Below are 21,287 nucleotides of genomic sequence, written 5' to 3'. Positions count from 1 at the left end.
GCCTAATTTCCATGCACAATGGATAAGCTTTATTAATTGGATCTCAGATATATGTGGATCACAGGGGATGAAGTGTCTTGAACAACTATACTGCATGGTGATGATATATTTCAAGTTTCTATTCAATCAATGAGGAATGTGAAAGTAGTTTAAACTGATTATCACATTAAATGCTGATAGAAAACTTACCAACCAACAAAAAAAAAACGACAAACAGCGTGACTTCTACATACAAGTTTACTGTAAAACTTTCTTTTGCAGGAGCATACAAACTTCCTTTGTGGGGTTATAAATACACTCTTCCATGATTTTACCATTGACACAAGAACACAAAGAACTTGTGCAGGAGAGTGGAAGGTTCTGCATTAGGGTAGAGCTGACACACACGGGCGACCAACATGGCCCATGAAACGCCGCCCAGAAAGCACAGGGATTTGGAGTAGATGCCTTTCTCTGAAATACACAAAATAAATATGAGTTTTGCTCTGGGAAACAGGGGCTTAATGCATGTGCGTAAAGTGAAGTTTCAGATAAGGCTAATCAGTGACAACACTTTCCACTTGTATATTTGGTTTAAATTAAGTCCCTTCAAAACAAACACAGGCAATTCAGGGACAAGGTTACACACATGCAATAAGCCCCGTTTTCCCAGAGCGTTGCTCATATAGTGAAAGTTGAAATGTAGGTTTATTTGTGATGTGATTGGCAATTCATAATCTTATGATGGGCATGTTTTGTAAAAACATGTATAAACACTCAACGATGCTTGAAAAACTGTAACCCTAGCAGGCATGGTGATACATTCCATAGCCTATTGTCTATGGTATTACATCAGTTTGTTATTCCAAACCAGTAAGAGTGTTGACTTTACAATCAGTTTCAGCCACTGCCTGTATTTTGGTCTGTTTAGCAGACACGGTAGCTCCTGACCAGACTGCCCATTTGCGCCATCTGGTCCGGAAAAATGTTGGACACATAAGACTTAAGACCGATTATGGCATGCCACTGGTTATATCTTAAAAGATGCTGAGTATATTTAAAAAGCTAGAAGCTATTTTAATGGCTTCACATGTTTGTGAACGTACATGCTTTAATCAGAAGCCAAACTTCTTATTTCATCTGCATGATCATAAAACCCATACCTAACACACTCAGGTCATTGCAAAACACACACTGTCTATATAATCATAGGGTACTTACTCTTTGCCCATAATTTGATGGCCCTGAGAGTCATTCTGAAGTTGTCCACATTTGGAACAAGGTGTAAGATTTCATCTGTGACTCTGCACCCTGTAAAGAGATGGGCAGACATGGAATCACTGATAAAATCTTCCTTGTAAATAAAGTCATACCTACTGCATCATATCCATGATTACCGTTTGAAAATCAAAACACAATCAAGTAAAGCATCAGGGCTTTTTTCCTTCTTTAGCAAGGGCCGTTATAAGGCCCCTTCACCCAAGAGAAGGGCCCCTTCACCCAAGAGAAGGGCCCCTTCACCCAAGAGAGAGGCCCCTTCCCCAAAGAGAATTTCTTTAAAATGTTGCATTTTCCCCCCAAATTTCAAGCTTACTTTGGGAAAATGTTCCCCCTTTCTCTATTTTGTCAATTATATTTTCCCAAAACTTGAAGGCCAGGCCCTTTTCCAAATCAAGAAAAATAGCCCTGAGTATTTATTTTGTTGCACTGGCCACAATACAGGACTGGCATGAATGGCGGTTTTTGAATAATTTACTCCAAATATTTATCATTCCAAAGCCACAGCCATACAAATTACACTGTAACTCCAATATAACTCGGATGACGGGGTCCAAGCCACGCGACAGCGTTATAAATGGACAGCGTTATAAGTTTTTGACATCATTTATTGCAGGGTGCTATAAAACAGGCATAATATAGCATATAGGTCCTGTTCATTTCCATGCTGTGTTGTCATTCGTCAATACATGCATATAACCCGAATCGTATCGATAACAGTATACATACCGCTTTTCTAATGTGCACATTTATGTGACAATGAAATAAAATTACAACATCACTTACCAAAAAATAATCTTGAAATTTTATGACGATAAATATGTTTAAGAATTTCATAAACACAACCATATGCATACGCCATTTTTCATAAGTGTAAAGAGTAGCGCATTATGGGGCAGAGCTTTCATTGGACAAGCGAATTTAAAGGGACCGTCAACCGCGATTGACGAAAAAAAAGTTCTAAAATACCGTATTTTTTTACAATAATTAGTTTATATTGATTAAGATATCACGACTGGTATATTACATAACTTGAAAAAAGTTGTTAAGTTTTTATATTTTCAGTATATTCGGTAATAAATTTTACTAGGTACAGGTACCAGATAACTACCAGTTAACTATAAATAACGCAAGTAGATTGATCATCATCGTCACATGGTAAACCCAGGAATGCAAATTGTGCATTGTATATATTTTATATATAAAATGATCCATCCACTTGCGTTATTTATAGTGTGCATATCATTATGTCACCTATTTTCGCAAAGTACTTTCGATTTCACATCGCAAAATTTTAAACACAAATATACTGAAAATATGAACTTTTTTCAAGTAATGTAATGTACCAGTTGTGATATTTTAATCAATATAAACTAATAACTGTAGACAAATACGCTGTTTCAGAACTTTTCTATTTTCGTCAAACGCGGTTGACGGTCCCTTAAAATTTAGCTTGAATGCAATACGATACATGTACAAAGATATGTTTTATTTCGTCATACGCAGTCATGTAAAAAAGGTGCTTCCTGGGGGCTTTCTGATACCGGGCAAAAATAAAAATGAATCTCTATTAACAATTACACTGCGTTAGCATGTAAATAAATCGTCTTGATAATTTAATTAATTTCTCGTACATGTTCTGAAAAATGAAATGCCTTAATAATAAAATGATAATGAAATGTCATGAAACTTATTTGATACTGTGCGCAGTATATTTAACAGCCGCTCCTTTAATATAGACAAACCGCAATCATATCAAAATAAGAATGTTTTAATCTTTTTGAATAACTATAATTAGATAATTATTCGGCTTGCACTTAACGTTTTTGAAATTAGCGCACCGAATCGCTCTGATAGGGAATATATGTAATAAACACTGACACACGAATTTTTCACACCTTTATTGACATTGCACAACAGATTAACACCAATTAGCCTGTGTCGCCTAACCTACAAACAATTAAAATATGTTAAACAGACGGTTGAATAAAGCGATCAAGATGTGATCGCCGCCATCTTTGAATTTTCTGAAAATTCATGAAGTTGCATAACATGGATTTGAATCAGAAATGGAAGGTTGGAGAAAAAACGGGATCCAAGTACCCCCGCGTTATATTGGCCACAGCGTTATAACGGAGCACATTGTATTGGAGTTACAGTGTAAAACTATCAAGGCTTTCAAAATTTGCCAAAGACCTTCAATATCAAATCTTTGGAAGTGAGTGCTATCAAACTTTTCGTTTTTGAGCAGAAACCTGATCATAATATCTGAGCCTCACTCTGGGGAAACCAATCAGTCTGCTCAGGCTACTTAAGGACAACACTTCCTGCTTAATTTGTATTTCTTATTTAAAGGAAGTATATTCTTAGCAAAAATCCAATTTAGGCCTAAATTGTCTTCCCTGATTAGCCCAAGCAGACAGCACAGGCTAAGAGGTCACTTACATGCATTAAAACCCATTTTTCCAGAGCCAGGTTCAAATATTTTTAATGCATAATACAAGAACCAACATAAGTCCATACAAATCAAGCCATTAAAGGCTGCTAATAATGATTTATCATACAGAATACCAAAACTACAAGGAGCATTGCATTCTGGGAACACCTACCATTGAGACTGCGTACACACTTTTGGTCGAGGTTCTTAAGAAGTGTTTCGTCTCTCAGATCTATATCCTATGGGATTGTGGGTAACGCCAGTCTGGCAAACAACATATCTAGCTACAACATAACATAACAAACAGTTCATGACCAGATTTCAGAAATCAATGTAAAACAATATGTTATTTTGGATCTCGATCCGCACAAAATCATGAATTGTAAGCAAAATATGAAACAGATTAATAGCTTATATGAAATTTGACAAATTTTAAGCTCAATGAAATATGGTTATTCTTTTTTGAATAAATGTCTACGGCACTGATAATGCCTGTTAAATACATACATGTATATTATTTTACTTAAACAACAAGACTATTGCCAAGCAATATATGTCCCCTACCTGCTTCACCATTGTCAGATGTTTTATTTTGTTTATTTTTTTATTTTTATTTGTTGCCATGGCAACCAGAATTTTTGACATAGGAACACAATGAAATGACGTGCATAATGTTCATATTACCACCTATCCATTTTTCAAGTTTCATTAAAAAATATGAAGAACTTATAAAGTTATCGCAGGATCCAGAAAAGTGTGACGGACTGACTTGACCGTAACAAAGCAGTCGCTTAATATTGGTTGCTATAACAACACACTCGTGCCTCTTCGCGCGTGCCATAGGTTGCCTCATGATTACGTGATAATTGTTTGACCATCCGATAATTGCAGGTTTTTGGCAGACGGCACGATTAAAGAAAGTCGGCCAAAATAATTAAAGAAAAACAAAATTCACCAAGGGTCTATTAATTACGTACTACTGTATTACTGTATTAAGTCCAGCGAGTTTTTCAGTTTATTAATCCACCGATAATTACGAGTAGCACCCATCTTATATAAATTGGAATCACAGTTCATTTTTTATATTAACAAGTCATAATACTTAACATAAACATTGAGAAACCACAATTCCTCGATTAGATATATATTATCCGAGTAGAATTAAATTGCTAAGTCATGACCTTTGACATTGCAAATGGCGGACGTATTGTAACATTTAACCCGCGTTCACTTCAAAGCTGGCGAAATTACAAGTAATGGTGATTCAATAATGGAGAAAGCATTAACTGGATTTAACAAACATGTGATAAGGTTTTTAAACCAGAAAACAACAAGGACAATTTGGAGTATTAAAGTTAAACAGGTAAGGCATTCTTAAGTGTACATATTTCAGACATGTATAGTATTCGGTTAAACAGTAATATATATTATACTTGATATTCCATGCATTAAGATTGTGTTTTGTTACAAATGCAGTCATAGGGATGATCATAATATAACGACAATAAATATGTGATGAAAAGGTGCTACCGGAACATATCTTAAAGTACTTAAGTGTGTTAAATTCCTTAAATGTGTCATGATAAAGTAGATTTTAATGAGACTTTGTTGTTTTTACAAATAAACATAGTATAATGATAGAAATAATACAAGTTGTGAAATGAACATGTTTTGTTTTTTAAGTCGATATTGTTCGCACAAACTTCTCCCTGTTGCAGAAAAAATGAGATGTCATTTCTCCCTATTTTTAAGGCCTATGGTAGTCTCTGAATTATCTCAACAATCATACCACACCATTCAACAATTATACCAACAATTACACCACACCATACCACAATTATACCAACAATAACACCACACCATTCTACAATCATACCACATCATTCCACAATTATACCAACCATTATACCACTAGAGCTGCAACGATTCGATCCGATGCATCGAAAATCGGTTTAAAATGCGTCGATTCGATTACGATACAAACCCTGCCAAATTCGATTCGATTCTTTAACATATAGACATAGATACGTAAAGCGCGCTGTACTCTGACTATTTGATACGGGAAGGTATAGGTTTTATCTTTAACTGTAATTACGACGCGCGTGATTGGTTACTTATTACCTTAGTCATCCAATCAATAAGCGCGTTGCGGTCTTTTTTCGGAAAAAGCGTCAAAATGGCTGAAAAAGTTGTGGCCGACAAATTAAAATTATTAGATGCGCCTAAGAAGCTTAAATCAAAAGTGTGGCAGTATTTTGGGTTTCGGGATGGTAGCCCTCCCGATAAAGCTACGTGTAAACTGTGCTTCATGGACGTGACGTACCCTAAGTCCGGCTCAACCACTAATCAAATGCAACATGTCAAACGCAAACATAACATTGATTTAGCAGGAGGTAGCACCAGTGCAACTACTCAAGTCGCCAGCCTTATTATTATGTATTTATTTGTTATATTATTGTGTAGTCAACACAATCTTCTAGTCAGAAGTTTATTGATATTAATATTGAGTTCCTAATTTGCTATTCTTTTTTATGTGTTTTATTAAAATATTGACATAGTTTGTTAGAAAATTGGCAGTTTCTTGCTAAATATTTCTTAAAAATGTTTATTTAACCCACTTTCAACAGTTTTTAAAACACTGTTGAACCAACCAAACCATATCTAACAAACACACAAATGCCCAAGATATCTAGTTATGCAACACATTTGAACAGAAATGTTAATTTTTGAGGCAGAAGAGTGAATATATGATATAACTAGGTTGAAAGATGAATCGAATCGAAACATTCGGTATCGGACTATCTGAAATCGAAATGGAATCGAATCGGGCTGTTGGTGAATCGTTGCAGCTCTATTTACCACATCATTCCACAATTTTACCAACAATTACAACACACCATATCACAACTATACCAACCATTATACCATACCATTCCACAATTATACCAACCATTATACCACACCATTCCACAATTATACCAACAATAACACCACACCATTCCACAATTATACCAACAATTACACCAATCCATTCTACAATCATACCACACCATTCCACAATTATACCAACCATTATACCACATCATTCCACAATTTTACCAACAATTACACCACACCATATCACAACTATACCAACCATTATACCACACCATTCCACAATTATACCAACCAGTATACCACACCATTCCACAATCATACCAACAATTACACCACACCTTTCCACAATTATGCCAACAATTACACCAAACAATACCATATCATACCACTAATTATACCACACCATTTCACAATTTCACTAACAATTATACCACATCATTCCACAATTATATCACAAACAATCCTGATTCCCACCTCAATTCCATCAAATGCCATCTTGATGACAGGAACATATGCCTCCTCCACAGCCTGTGAACCACATAAGAAGAACAGAATTAGGTCAGTATTTACACCATGCATCTTAATCATTTCTTAATTTTCTTAATATTCTCAGTAATTTTACCTGAATACCTTTATGTTTTTTTAATATTGTATTTTTTTTTAAAGTTCTAAAAATTATTTGAAATGAATACAAATTATTATTTTTTTAATCCTAACAAGGAATTTCCGTCAATTCAATCTAAAAGAAAATATTTTATTATTAGAAATAAAATTAAGCCATAAATATTTCAGCATAAGACAAACCCTGAGATCTTTCACTTCAGACTGTTCCTTAAGAAGCTCGATGAAAGAGGAGAAGAAGTCAGTGCGCTCCACATGGATTGGTGCCACACACAGGGTATCAATATCAGCGCCTGCAAGTTGAGACATGGACATGCCATTTCCTACACCAAGTTTCATGAAATGAAAAACATAACCAAGGAATTTCACTTTTGGCATATTGTTTTATGAAACTTTCACAGGTAAATATTATTTCATGACAAATAGGCAAGAAAATATCAATGTTTTCTACTTAAGAGTAAATGTCATTTACTTGAAAGTAGTAAACATTGATATTTTCTCACCTCTTCATGAGACACAAGATTCTGTAGGGTTTATGGTTTAAGACTGATCTTTATTTTTTTTAAATACAAACAATAGAAATAGTTTAAATACCATGGAGCCTAGCCTACAAGCTGTACTCATTAAAACAATAATTTACAGAGGCTTTTACAGTATCAAAGTCCCTTCAAGTCAGAACTCTGAATATAAAACAAAAATCCTTTTGGCTTGTGGACAATATCTTAGAATTACATAAGTGTAGAATATTTGGATTCAAGAGGAAAAATTTAACACTCTATCCTTGGAGAATTATGATCTATCTCTTAATCTGGAGTGGACTCAAAGTACTGGTTCTTCCCAGGACATGAAGTAAGAAGCACTTCACAGAATTTCAGATTTAAATAGCCAATCAAGCACAAATAAGAGTAACACTTAATATATCATACAGATACATTCTATTCATGTAACATTGTGGAATTATGAAACAAATTAACAGCAGAACAAGAGCTGTCACCATAGGATGGCATATGCCCCCTATAAACGCTTTGATAGAAGTAATGAGCATTTTTCGAAACCTAAACGTAGATTTCGATACCTCAACGCGGACCCTAAGTTCAAGGTCAACACAGGGGTAACATTTTTGTGCGTATGGAAAGGCCGTATCCATATACACATGCATACCAAATATGAAGGTTATATCTCAAGGTACATAGAAGTTATGAGCATTTTTCGAAACCTAAACACAGATTTCGAAACCTTAACGCGGACGCTAAGTTCAAGGTCAAGGTCACAAGGATCAAAATTTTTGTGCGTATGGAAAGGCCTTGTCCATATACACATGCATACTAAATATGAAGGTTACATCTTAAGGAACATAGACGTTATGAGCATTTTTCGAAACCTAAACGCTAAGTGTGACGGACAGACGGACAGTCCGATCACTATATGCCCTCCTTCGTGGGCATAAAAATAACTAAATGTATATATTACCTTTAGTTTGAGCTCCTAAACGATAGGACCCAAAAGTACACACCATTCCGCCAAAGGAATCAATCTTACTTTCTGGTATATTGTTCTGAATAAAAATAGAAGTAAGCATGTTAAACAATGAGGTGTTTTTTCGCAACACATTTACAAAGAGAAGTGATAAATAACAAAGCTAAGAGCAGCTTATTAACACACAGGTTTTATTTTTTACATTTCATTAGCTTCAACCAAACAGTTTCTATTAAACAAAATTGAGCCATAGATAAATTTTACGAAATTGGTTACACCATTCTGAATAGCATTGATTGTGGAAACATACTGAATTATTGATCAAAGAAAAATTATATTAAATATTTTTTGGAAAACCTGAAACTCAAACTGTCAAATATTCAATGATAGGCAAAAGATATTGTATTTTGCTGACACATACCTTTTTTCGACTCACATCACGTATCCATTCTCGAACAAGTAGATTTACTTTGTTCAAAACATCCATTCTGCAAAATGTGAGTGAAATAAAGCTGTACAATATGTGAACCAAATGTAGTTGTTAGTTTAATGCACTTCAGGTTGTCATACTTAGTTCATCGACACAATTGTAATTTCCACAAGTAACTGTTATAACAGATGAAAGTAAACCTGACCACAAAAAGTTAAAGAAAATGGTCCTTTTAACAAACAGTGTGCATCTTCTTTTTTTTTTTTGGGGGGGGGGGGGTAAAGAATAGTTAAAGAATAATAAGTCTGCAATGTAGCAATGGACATGTGCAAAAGTTATTGTTAAAAAAATGATTTATGCACATAAACATTTTTTTATGGCAGAAAATATAAAATAATGTATACAAGCATTTAGCAAAATCACTATATACCTATGAGCTAACTCTTCATCACTCTCAAATACACCATATGGCCTCATAAAGTCTGTCAATTTGGATGTAAGCTTGATGTCGACCGGTTTTGGACCATCAGTATTGATGGGTGTTGAAATCCCAAGGACCTTTAGATCAATGTGATTTAAAGGCATGGTCCTGCGAGAAAATAATAAATATAATTTACATTGCTAATAAATTCGAATAAAAAATTCCATGAAAAAAAATGACTCAAAATTTAAGTGCAGACTGCAATGTGCAATGGCAAGTTTAATATTTAAACCCTTAATTAATTTGAATTGAAATGGACTTAAAAAAGTGAAAAGATTTATTCTATCGCGGAAGCATACACAATTGCATGTTGTACATAAAGTTTAATTTTCGTATGCGTTTAAAAACCACAAAAGATTTACTAGACATCACGGACATAAACAAACCGAATAGGTCCTTGTTAAAATACATGAGACATGTTTATTTGTTATTTGATTTTGTTACATTAACATGAACAATAAAACCCGGAAATGCTTTTTGGATTTCAAATGAAACAACATGCGTTTGATAATACATAGAATCTATGTTGAATAATGTTATTTATTTATAACATATAGATACAAGATAAGTATTGATGCAAAGCATCAAAGGGCGTCGGGAATTTCAGTGTAAAAGGCACTCTATGAAGTTACATGGAACGATTTTTTTTTACTGTAAATATTAATATATTGGCCGATTATTTTAAACAAAATAGAAAAAGATACTAGTATAACCATTATCTATAATTGTGTGTTATAACCCCCAAATAACCATTATTTATGATGTTGTGTTATAACCCCCAAATAACCATTATATATGATTTTGTGTTGTAACCCCCAAATATTTCATAGTTCATTTTATTTACATTGGTTTCCTTTTTTTACTGGCATCCGTGTGCAGTTTTCATTAATGGAACAGAACTGTGTAGGTTTTAAAAAATCTGCTTCATCTTGTATTAAGCGTAATTTCATATTTTTCTCAACTTCAAGGGGAGATGATTCTGAACTTATTCTTACGTTGCTCATTTACGATAATGGTTGAGTACTCATTGATATGAAAACACTGTAAAAGTTTGAAAAAGAAATTGAATGAAAACTGTAAATTGCATAAAGAATCTGCATTTCACAATACTTTGAAATTCAGTAAAAGATCATGATAGATTTATTGCTCCGATATTCATCATTTTCAATAGGGTTCGAGTAATACTGATATAAAAACACTTAACAAGTTTGGAAAGATTCAGACGAAAGTTGTGAAATCTTTTAAACAAGTGGAAATTGTTTATTTTGTCAAATTTAATAGAAAAAATTCAGGACTTATTGTCCCGATGTTTCTCATTTTAAATGAGTTAAAAATGCTTATTAATATGAAGACACTGTAAGTTTGGAAAGAATCTGATGAAAAATGTTGACATAATCACCTAACCAAGCAGTTTTTCACCTTTATTTTTAGATTCAAAGAGACATAATTCTGGACTTATGGTCCGATATTGCTCATATAGAGTTTGGGTTGGGTCCTTATTGATAAAAAACATGTGCAAGTTTGGGAAAAATCGGATGAAAATTTTGGACTTCGAACAACGATTTCAAAATTTCTCAAATTCTAAGGAAGATAACTATGGACGTAATGGTCGGATAATGCTAAAGGGCCCATACCACCTGGATAGTAATACGTGTCGCGCTTTGCGCTCTATATGTGGTTCTTAAAAAAAAAATCTTGCTTGACTCTAGGGAAACGGGTTGCCGGGACACAGCTCCTCCTTGATAAGCGTCTGCTTCCTTTATCGCAACTCATTGTTACAATCAATAATACGTGTCGCGCTTCGCGCTCTATATGTGGTATGGATAGTACTTAGGGCCTATGATAGACAACCATAAAAATACATGGATAATAGATGTGTTGTTTGCATTTATTTGTTAATATAAAAACACGTGTATTTTTTTATAAGATATTTAAGTGATGTAAGAAATTTTAATTAACGTTGTCACCACGCGGCATCCATTAATTTTAACAAAAATGTCCAATTGTAGTAAAATGGATTTTAAAATGTCTACATAAAATAAATCTTTATTATATTTATTAACCTGACTGAAAAAAAATGTTAGCCGCCGAACTGTTCCGTTCGTGCCGGAACCCGGGATTGAACCGGGGGCCTCTAGATGATTGTTGCGTAAACAACTTCAGTCTAACGCTCTACCAACTGAGCTATTCCGGCTGACATCATTCATGTACTGCTATTTGGTGAAGCTGTGTATAGCAATCGTTATTATATGTCTATTAATAAACTAATACATTGTACGTTTTCGTACCACTACGCCTTCCAATAAACTTGCTTGCGCGATAGGTCGTCAAATATCGTACTACATTGATTCTCCACTGAATAAGCAAATTAGAAAAAAAAACACAAAATAAATATATTTTGATTATGTTTTGTTTTTATACAAAACCAGAAAGTTTCGCGTATTTGCCCAGTCCCTGTGATCTTTCCCCTGTGATCAGTTGTGGATCAGTTATTAATTAAAACAATTAGCTTTGCATTATTGGCAATACATGTTGTAATAAATGTAATAGGCACAAATGCAGTACTTATTTACACTAATTTACACAAAAAATCACCACTATGCAAGATATTCTTAAAACAAAAATATATACATTGATCCGTAAAATAACTTCTCCTCCCATAAGCGAAAAAAAAAGCATTACATACTAGTCGACGCTCTCCAGAGCGACGCCAATAACACATGACACAAAAAGGTAGGTTTAAATAAAATGTTTTGAGATAATTAAACTATGCTAATTCATACATATGTATGCATGAATGACCTGACCAGTTATATTGGGATCCGGATATAATGCGATTGGTGGATACCGTTAACTGCAATAGAACGGAACTGCAATGTATTTTTATATCCTATTTTTCTGCCTTATATGTGTTAAGTCCGCTGTTTTTAAAAATTCAAATTGATCAGTATGTAGTTCTTAAGTCTGATGTTTGACAGATGAATGATAATGATGACTCACTCAGATGAAACTTTAAAAACAATTCAATACAAAATACATTGTGAAACTATCAGAACACATAAATAGGCGAGATATTAAATATGGAATACAAGTCTGAAAACTAATGATTTGTTAACAACTTAAGCCCATTGCAATAAAATACTGGTGTTGTCGTGTCATAATCATATTTCTGAATTTCTTTTAATTACTATGAAAAATTGCCCTTTGCCTTTACATTTCGAATGTTTCATAGCTAATGTTTTTTTCAGACTGTGTTTACTCTCAGTCAGTAAGGCAAATCAAGCACCACGCAATGGAATATACAGAATCAATGCCTTGATACTAAATTTCATTAACATAAAAAGGATCTAAGCCTATGCAAGACTTTAAAATTGAAATTAAAATTGAAGTCACCATTATCGTAGTGGGTGGGGTAAAACATAATATAATTTTTAGGATGACTTTGTGTAATAACACACATTTTGAAATGTATGTGATGATCTGACTTACACTGCTAATGCAGACTCACAAGAAAACTGTGACTGGAAATAAAGTTTTTCATTTAACACGCGTTTTTATTTGTTTGTTTTCAGTCTATTGGAACATATTTAAAGGCACAAACCTTGAAATGAAATACATGTTAATCAATAGATATAGATACAATTTCAAATGGTGCAAAGTTGTCATTAAATCTAAAGCCTAGTAAGCAAGTAATGTATAATTTGTTTTAATTTTAAAACCGAAAGTAGGATTTCTATATGTATACGTTCATTTCGACAAACGCGATTATTTGAAAGTTTTTAAGCGCAAAAAAGACGGATTTCTACCTTGTAACCACCAGATACATTCTAATTGACATATGTAAAATTAAATCTATATCCCATTAAGCAAGTTATTTATTATTTTTCAAACGATACCACTTTTAAAACCGAAAGTAGGATTTCTAGACGTATACGTCCATTTCGACAAACGCAATTATTTTTAAGTTTTAAAGCGCAAAAGAGACGATTTCTACATTGTAACCACCAGATAAATTCTAATTGGCATAGATAAAATATGTTTCTTATTTATACTTAAATTTACTATGCCATTTATTTCATTTCAAGGTGTGTGGCTTTTGGTGGACTGGCTATCCGAATGCGTGTATTCTTTTAGGAAACGTAAAAATGCTAAAGTACATTTAAACACTTTAATGTATTTTACAGTTATTGTTTTACTTACTCTTTAAACACAATCAAAACGAAAAATGAAATCACTTTGTTATTTTCGAGTCACAATATATCCGTTGCTTACCGGATTTGACAAAAATGACCGGAATACAGTAACAATTTCAAGAAAACTCCTTAAGTTAACGTCGTTACGAGTTGATACACATGATATTTTGTATATATATATGTATGTATATATATATATGTATCTTTGTGCAATTTACCTGTGATTGAGTCAAGCTTTATGGAACCTGTTACCTTTTTTTTATTAATATGCGGTAATAAGAGACCATATGTGTCCATTTGCCTAAATCGCTCGCTGGCCTACACTTACAATATATTACAGAAATCTGAGATATGTCCGGGGTTCAATCCTCGGTGAGCTGTCTTCAAATAGCTAATTCCTGCAGATGCTTCAAGTATTGTAATCGCGCAGAAAAAATTGGCTTAACCAAAACTATTGAATCACAAGTTATGACAATGAAGTGAGGACGGAGGGAAGCTCAAGTGCGGACGTAGTGACGCTCAAGTGCGAACGTAAATTATACGCCAAAATGGTAGCGTTAAGGCGCTGAAGTGCACACATAACTTTGCGCAGGTCCGCATTGTAGACATGCCTCGTATTTTGTATGTCGATAACTATACACTTGGAGACTTTTCTAACGCAATACGTATTCAAATCAATATAGCTCCCTTATTTTTGAACGGATTTTGTTCAAAATTAGACTCAGACTAATTCAACACATATCTAATAATCCAAGTAAATTTAATTGAAATTTATCAACGATAATATATCTACATATCAAATAAAAAAAATCATTGAAAAAGTAAAATTCGCAAATCGTACATCGTAAAATAATAATGTGACATGTAAAACGCATAAACTAACAAGTCTTAATGACCGACCGGCTTGTAAAATTGTGCTCATACAAGCCATATTGTTTTTCTCATTATTGTTATGCTTTTCTGGTGTAAAACCCCACCTAGAATGATGAAATTGAAATTAAATTGGAATTATATAGCGCGCTGTACTACACTTGACGACTTTTCGAACGAAGCATTTTTAAACTTAAATATCTCATTTACGAGTAAATATTTTGATTTAAAATTGTACATGTGATCATATGACTACAATATGTACAAGCAAACGATGAAATCATTCATCCATGACGATCGGATGCTTCAGCAAGTGGGGAAGGCAGCCTGCAACATGCCGATTGCGCTGTTGCGCTCCTGAAATTTAATACGAGACATATTGATTTTTAAATTAGTTTTATGTTTTCCTAGTGTATCAACCCACCTAAAATAAAGAAATTGAAAAAAGATGAAACCACTCCTACCCCACGTGCAAAAGCGTATGATTATCAGGGATGAATAATTTTCTCGGAATCTTGCACACAATATTATCAAATGATCACATGTGAATTTTTAATTAAAATCTTAATTAATTACTGAGATATTCAAGTTTGAAGAGTGTTGCGTTAGAAAAGTCTCGAAGTGTATGAGACAAGCGAGCTATTCAGGCATAATGACACACGTGGTCTTGTACGGTATCATTATACCTGAATGGCTCGCTGGCCTAAGCTATTATCTGAGGACATCGTTTTTACTGCAAGGTGATGTTAAAGTTATTGTTTCATAAACTTTGTTATGTATAAAACTATTATAGTTATTATGAACGATGAGAATGCGGTTTACAAAATTGTCTCCCTTGACGAGATCACGTGACCGAGAAGAAACGACGGTCCCGTGTCCTTTTTTCGAGTGAAAGTACCTCGTGCACTGGCTGTTTCGCGAAAATTGGCAGTATGAACAAAGCATACGATAACATGGTTTTTAATTTGTCAGACAGAGTAACTTCAGCCACTCACATATTGCAACAGAGACTTAAGACATTAGGGCTATTTTTTCTGTATTTTGGGTAGCTGTTTTCTTGTATGCGTCGTTTTATTACTATTACCAGGGATGTATAATAGATTATACATCCCTGCTATTAGGCCAAAAAAAAAAAGTCTTGGTTCAGGCAGGGACCTATACAAACAATATAGTTGTATATGTTTGTATAGGTCCCTGGTTCAGGGAACCCGACCGACCATATTTTTGGCCCCCGACCCTAACGATTTTTTGGTCCATGGAAAAAAATCTGATGGCGAAAATGCTAAAATCTCGTAAAATTTCATTGAAAACAGCCACCATTTAAACCTGGATTGGTTTTCTATATTTTTCTCTTTGTTTCAATGAAAGTGTTCGCAATTTGAACAGTGAACAAAAACCGGTCTGCACCTGTATACGAGACATTGCTTGACCTTATTGTTATTGAAGTGCGCATGCTAGCTGGCCAATCAACATTGAGCTCGCTTACACATGAAATAACGTTGTTGAATGAAATGTAAAAATGGGTGGAGCTATGGAGTAATATTCGGTAATTCATGCGCAGACACTGTGCACTTTGAATACACAGTTAAAATTGTCGTCTGCAAACAAAATAGCGGCCGGTCGCAAATGTCGTATTATTAAAGATTAAAAATGAAAAGAAGCGTGACAATAATCTAATTATTTCCAAGCTGTCTATTGATCTGAATTTAAAAGTGATAATTAAATAATTAGTTCTATGTCGATGATGTTACAACTTTCTGTCAATTTCCGATCAAATGAAAAGATGATAATTAATTAATTTGTTTGTTTTACTCGCACACTATGCTAACTGACAGCAGCGTATTTTAATCAAATGAAAATGTGAAAAACACGCGCGGTTTAATTGTAATTAAAGTTTCGTATTTTTAACACATAGGAAGAGTCATTCATCTAGTCTACTATAAAAATGGAATTAACCACTTTGTCTCTACAGTCGCTAACATGGCGTCTTTAACCTTAAAGCGTCGTTGGACGAAAAAGAGTCATAAAAAAAATAAATTAAAACACAAAACACTAGAGCATTCCAAGAGTCATGGAAACTTGACAACAATTGGCTTCGCTTTGATAATGAATCAAAATCAATGTACTGTGACGCCCTTAGCCTGTACAAACCAATAGCAACATTCAAATTTATGTACACTGCTCACTTCCTGTGCGATGCGCTCAAACCCATTGCCATTTTATAAAAAAATGTACCAGAAGAAAGACTTGTGCTATTCTGAGGTTACCCTCCTTTTGACAGCCACTATTCAGACTCTTGAGCACCTGTCGGAGACTAGGTCAGGTCTCATGATGAAAAAAATTCTGAAGGTCACACCCCAAACACCAGAGACTGATAAAGATGGCTTGTTCACTTTTGAATATGAAGGTCACACTATTACAGACAGACAAACAAAAAATGGTTGGCTAAAAGAAATTTTGGGCCAGCGCTAGCCCTGAAGAAGTGCATAAAGAGCTAGGAATATTGAATAATATACAACGACTAAATACCACATGTGCAATGTTAATCATTTGGTCAGTGTTTAAACAATCATGGGTGCATTAACTGACCCTTTTTCACCCTGAAATCAGTCGACTGGTAAAAAAAAAAAAAAAAAAAAAAAAGAAAAACCTACCTACCCTCCTACATTTTTCTGGCCATGTTCCCTGAACCAAGACTATTTTTTTATTTGGCCTTACGTACCAGTAGCTGCACAAGAAAGACGAGTCTACTTTCAGTTCAGGTAATGTTCATGTTGTGTCAAATTCATTTAACATGCTCGTTTTTTATGGTGTAATATTATTGACTAATTATATATTGAGGATGGCCAAGATATCATAAACAATTTTCGTTTCTTGCTTGACTCTTTATAGATTAGTTAAGTACCATCTTAAATCTACTCGCCATTTCGCCAATAAAAAGTTTTATGTGAAGATTTGCATGACACATCACTGTTTCAAATACAGATATTCACGTTATAAGGGTTATTGAGACAATGTGCAGAGAGCATGAGTTGGTTAAGCTTGCTCAATGTCATATTCTAAAGTAAAAATATTTAGCCTTTATTTAAATTTCCGCTTTGTATCTCCTTTCCACTTTGAACGATTTTAATGAAACATAGCTATTATGTTCTTCCTTATGTAATGTTATGAGATGATGTGCAGAAGGCATGAGTTAGTATTAAGGTCAAGGTTATAACTCGAGGTCAAACAATTGAGCCTCTAATTGTGTGCATGATCCATATAACCTATACCCATTGAAGGATGAAATAAAATTGACCATGTTAAGGTCACTTAGGCGAATTGCAAAAAGCACTATAGTCATGCTTGCTCAAAGCAAAGGTCAACTTTGAAGGTCAAATGTTGAAACATTTCTTGTGTGTTTCCTCTCCATATTTGCTATACCTTTGGGCAGATTTTCATGAAACCTATCAAATGTTAAGGTAATAGATCTATCCCGGAAAAAGCACGAGTTTAGAAAACCCCACTAATCACTCCGGTACAAACAACGCTGGTCCATTAAATCAACCAATGATAGCTTACTTTAAATTATAACGGTTGATACGGTGTGTGATTTGAAAGGATTATAAATGGGTCATGTTTATTTGTACCAGCAGATTAGTGGGTTTTTCCAAAAAGTTGCTTTTTCCGGGATACATTTATTGAGATGATGTGCAGGAGGCATGAGTAGGTAAAGGTCAGGCTTAAAGGTAAAAAATGTGGGCCTCCATTTTTGTGTTAACTCCATATACCCTATACCCATTGAAAGGTTTAAGTGAAACTGGACTTGCATATAAATGTCAGTGATACTATTTGTAGAAGGCAAAAGTCATAGGTCAATCATGCAGACTAAAGGTCAATGTTACTCAAGGTGTCTGCATCATTTTGTTATTAAAATGTCTAGTTATTATGCCCTCCTTCGAAGAAGAAGTATACTGTTTTGCACATGTCGGTCGGTCGGTCCGTCCGTCCGTCGGTCCGTCCACCTGATGGTTTCCGGATGATAACTCAAGGACGCTTAGGCCTATGATCATGAAACTTCATAGGTACATTGATCATGACTGGCAGATGACACCTATTGATTTTCAGGTCACTAGGTCAAAGGTCAAGGTCACAGTGACTCGAAATAGTAAAATGGTTTCCGGATGATAACTCAAGAATGCTTAGGCCTAGGATCATGAAACTTCATAGGTACATTGACCATGACTGGCAGATGACCTCTATTGATTTTCAGGTCACTAGGTCAAAGGTCAAGGTCACAGTGACTCGAAATAGTAAAATGGTTTCCGGATGATGACTCAAGAATGCTTACGCCTAGGATCATGAAACTTCATAGATAAATTGATCATGACTGGCAGATGAACCCTATTGATTTTCAGGTCACAAGGTCAAAGGTCAAGGTCACATTGACTCGAAACAGTAAAATGGTTTTCGGATGATAACTCAAGAACGCTTTTGCCTAGGATCATGACACTTCATAGGTACATTGATCGTGACCCGCAGATGACCCCTATTGATTTTCAGGTCACTAGGTCAAAGGTCAAGGTCACAGTGACAAAATTCGTATTCACACAATGGCTGCCACTACAACGGACAGCCCATATGGGGGGCATGCATGTTTTACAAACAGCCCTTGTTTAAAGGGATATAATCAAACAAAATAAAATCAAAGCAGCGCAGTAGGGGGCATTGTGTTTCTGACAAACACATCTCTTGTTATATATGTTTCACTTCGAGCTGCTGGGTAAACCAATGTCTATTACCGGTATAAAGAGTTATTTACCGTATAATGCAAATGCAATTGTCCTCCATTGCCTTAAGGCATTGTCTACCAGGTTTTAGTACCTAAATCCGGTTGTAATAATGCATGATCAAAGTGTCACCAGATAAGCGCAACAGGGCGGACTTCTCTTTTAAAAGGATTGTAAAATAAACTGTCTGAAAATTTAGAGTAAAATATTTTTTATGAAAACCCCTATGTCTGAAAATTGGGCTAAAACGGAGGCCCTTGCAAATTTCTGAAAACCTGGATAATTATGGTATGTGATGTCATGGCTGTTTTAAACTATTTACTCATCCCAAATTATTAGTTTTTTGTTGTTGACCTGCATAAAGGTGAAATTCTTTTAAATCAAGAAAAAAATGCTATTGGTGAATTAAAACATGTATTAAGTGAACCCATAAGTAACAGATATGTTCATTCAGTTTCTGCCACTGTTCAATGTTCACAGCTAGTTAAGCAAGGACCGACTTTATTCAGAAATAAAAATAGAGTGATGTTTGAACCAAAGTTTGGTAGAACCAGTGAGTGAACTGTGGTTTTCCAAACCTCAAAATATGTTAATTGTATGATTGTTGTATAAACATTAATATAATTAATTACATCTTAAATGCATGTTTAAGCCTGGTTAAAATAAAGAAAGGTTTTATTGTTTGTAAGATAAAATGATCTCTAGAAAGGACTGTAATATTCATGCTTGTAATGATTATTTGTTTCTGTTCTTTTGTAAAGTATTAACTGTAAATGCTATTTGTAATATTTGTTGTTGTTTTTTGTATACTTTCATCGCAATTGTGTTTTGAATAAGTCAAGGCATAGATTATTGAAAGATAATATCACAACCTCAAAATATCTCAATGTTGAGTGCAATGTCCATTCATCATTTCATTCAAGACCAAAAGAACTCAGGAAAATAAAAGGAAGCTTCTTGTATAAGAAACATAAGATGTTATTTGGTTGTGGATATTTTATGAAAATTCTGCAAACTGTCTCAACAATAATGCTAACAAACATTTATTTCATCAGTCGGTCGCTCTACTTAAGTATTTTTATGCCTCCTTTCGAAGAAAAGGGGGTATATAGTTTTCGCACTGTCTGTCAGTCTGTCACACTTTTCGTGTCCGCTCTCTAATTCAAATAATTTTCATCCGATCTTTACCAAACTTGGTCAGCAGTTTTATCTAGACAATATCTAGGTCAAGTTCGAATATAGGTCATGCCGGGTCAAAAACTAGGTCATGGGGTCACTAAGTGCATTTCAATAACCACTTTTCGTGTCCGCTCTCTTATAAAAATAGTTTTCATCTGATCTTTACCAAACTTGGTCAGAAGTTGCATCTAGACAATATCTAGGTCAAGTTCGAATATGAGTCATGCCTCGTCAAAAACTAGGTCACGGGGTCACTTAGTGCATTCCAATAACTTCTATCAAAGCGTTTATTGGCGGCATAGGTCATCCTATGGAGACAGCTCTTGTTTTGTTTTATTATGCCCCCTTCGAAGAAGAGGGGGTATATTGTTTTGCACATGTCGGTCCGTCCGTCGGTCGGTCGGTCCGTCCACCAGATGGTTTCCGGATGATAACTCAAGAACGCTTAGGCCTAGGATCATGAAACTTCATAGATACATTGACCATGACTGGCAAATGACCCCTATTGATTTTCAGGTCACTAGGTCAAAGGTCAAGGTCACAGTGACTCGAAATAGTAAAAGGGTTTCCGGATGATAACTCAAGAATGCTTACTCCTAGGATCATGAAACTTCATAGGTGCATTGATCATGACTGGCAAATGACCCCTATTGATTTTCAGGTTACTAGGTCAAAGGTCAAGGTCACAGTGACTCGT

The 21,287-nt window shown here is 34.6% G+C and overlaps 3 protein-coding genes and 1 non-coding gene across 6 annotated transcripts in view; 1 reads left to right on the top strand and 3 right to left on the bottom strand.

Annotated features, from left to right (window-relative positions):
• LOC127870864 (poly(A) polymerase type 3-like) overlaps window positions 1–13,831 on the bottom strand; it is a 125,677-nt gene extending 111,846 nt beyond the window's left edge. The window contains exons 1-2 of one of the 3 annotated variants that reach the window (XM_052413422.1): window positions 13,815–13,831; window positions 13,137–13,180 (exon numbers count right to left, since the gene is read on the bottom strand). The gene's annotated coding sequence lies outside the window, so the exon portion shown is untranslated. Of the gene's footprint in view, window positions 1–13,068; window positions 13,107–13,136; window positions 13,181–13,631; window positions 13,690–13,814 lie in introns of those variants that run through there. The other 2 variants (XM_052413421.1, XM_052413423.1) reach the window with 2 other exon arrangements.
• The window catches only part of LOC127870874 (poly(A) polymerase type 3-like), a 38,305-nt gene extending 24,444 nt beyond the window's left edge, over window positions 1–13,861 (bottom strand). The window contains 9 exon segments of the mRNA XM_052413447.1: window positions 315–453; window positions 1,201–1,290; window positions 3,867–3,978; window positions 7,046–7,099; window positions 7,376–7,485; window positions 8,663–8,747; window positions 9,090–9,156; window positions 9,529–9,687; window positions 13,780–13,861. Coding sequence (XP_052269407.1) covers window positions 315–453; window positions 1,201–1,290; window positions 3,867–3,978; window positions 7,046–7,099; window positions 7,376–7,485; window positions 8,663–8,747; window positions 9,090–9,156; window positions 9,529–9,683 — 812 coding nt within the window. The 5' untranslated portion in view covers window positions 9,684–9,687; window positions 13,780–13,861.
• Window positions 1–20,381, top strand: part of LOC127870890 (seipin-like) — a 68,621-nt gene extending 48,240 nt beyond the window's left edge. Inside the window, exon 9 of the transcript XR_008044965.1 lies at window positions 20,084–20,381. The gene's annotated coding sequence lies outside the window, so the exon portion shown is untranslated. The remainder of the gene's footprint in view (window positions 1–20,083) is intronic.
• On the bottom strand, window positions 11,684–11,773 carry Trnaf-gaa (transfer RNA phenylalanine (anticodon GAA)). Its single transcript is given in 2 exon segments — window positions 11,684–11,719; window positions 11,737–11,773. It is a non-coding gene; the product is annotated as a tRNA-Phe (tRNA).
• Window positions 20,382–21,287: the final 906 nt, after the last annotated feature.

Source organism: Dreissena polymorpha, chromosome 3 (genome assembly GCF_020536995.1).
Source record: "Dreissena polymorpha isolate Duluth1 chromosome 3, UMN_Dpol_1.0, whole genome shotgun sequence".
Classification (NCBI taxonomy): Eukaryota; Metazoa; Mollusca; class Bivalvia; order Myida; family Dreissenidae; genus Dreissena; species Dreissena polymorpha.
Note: the sequence above shows the minus strand (reverse complement) of the source record. Positions and strands in the feature narration are given on the sequence as shown.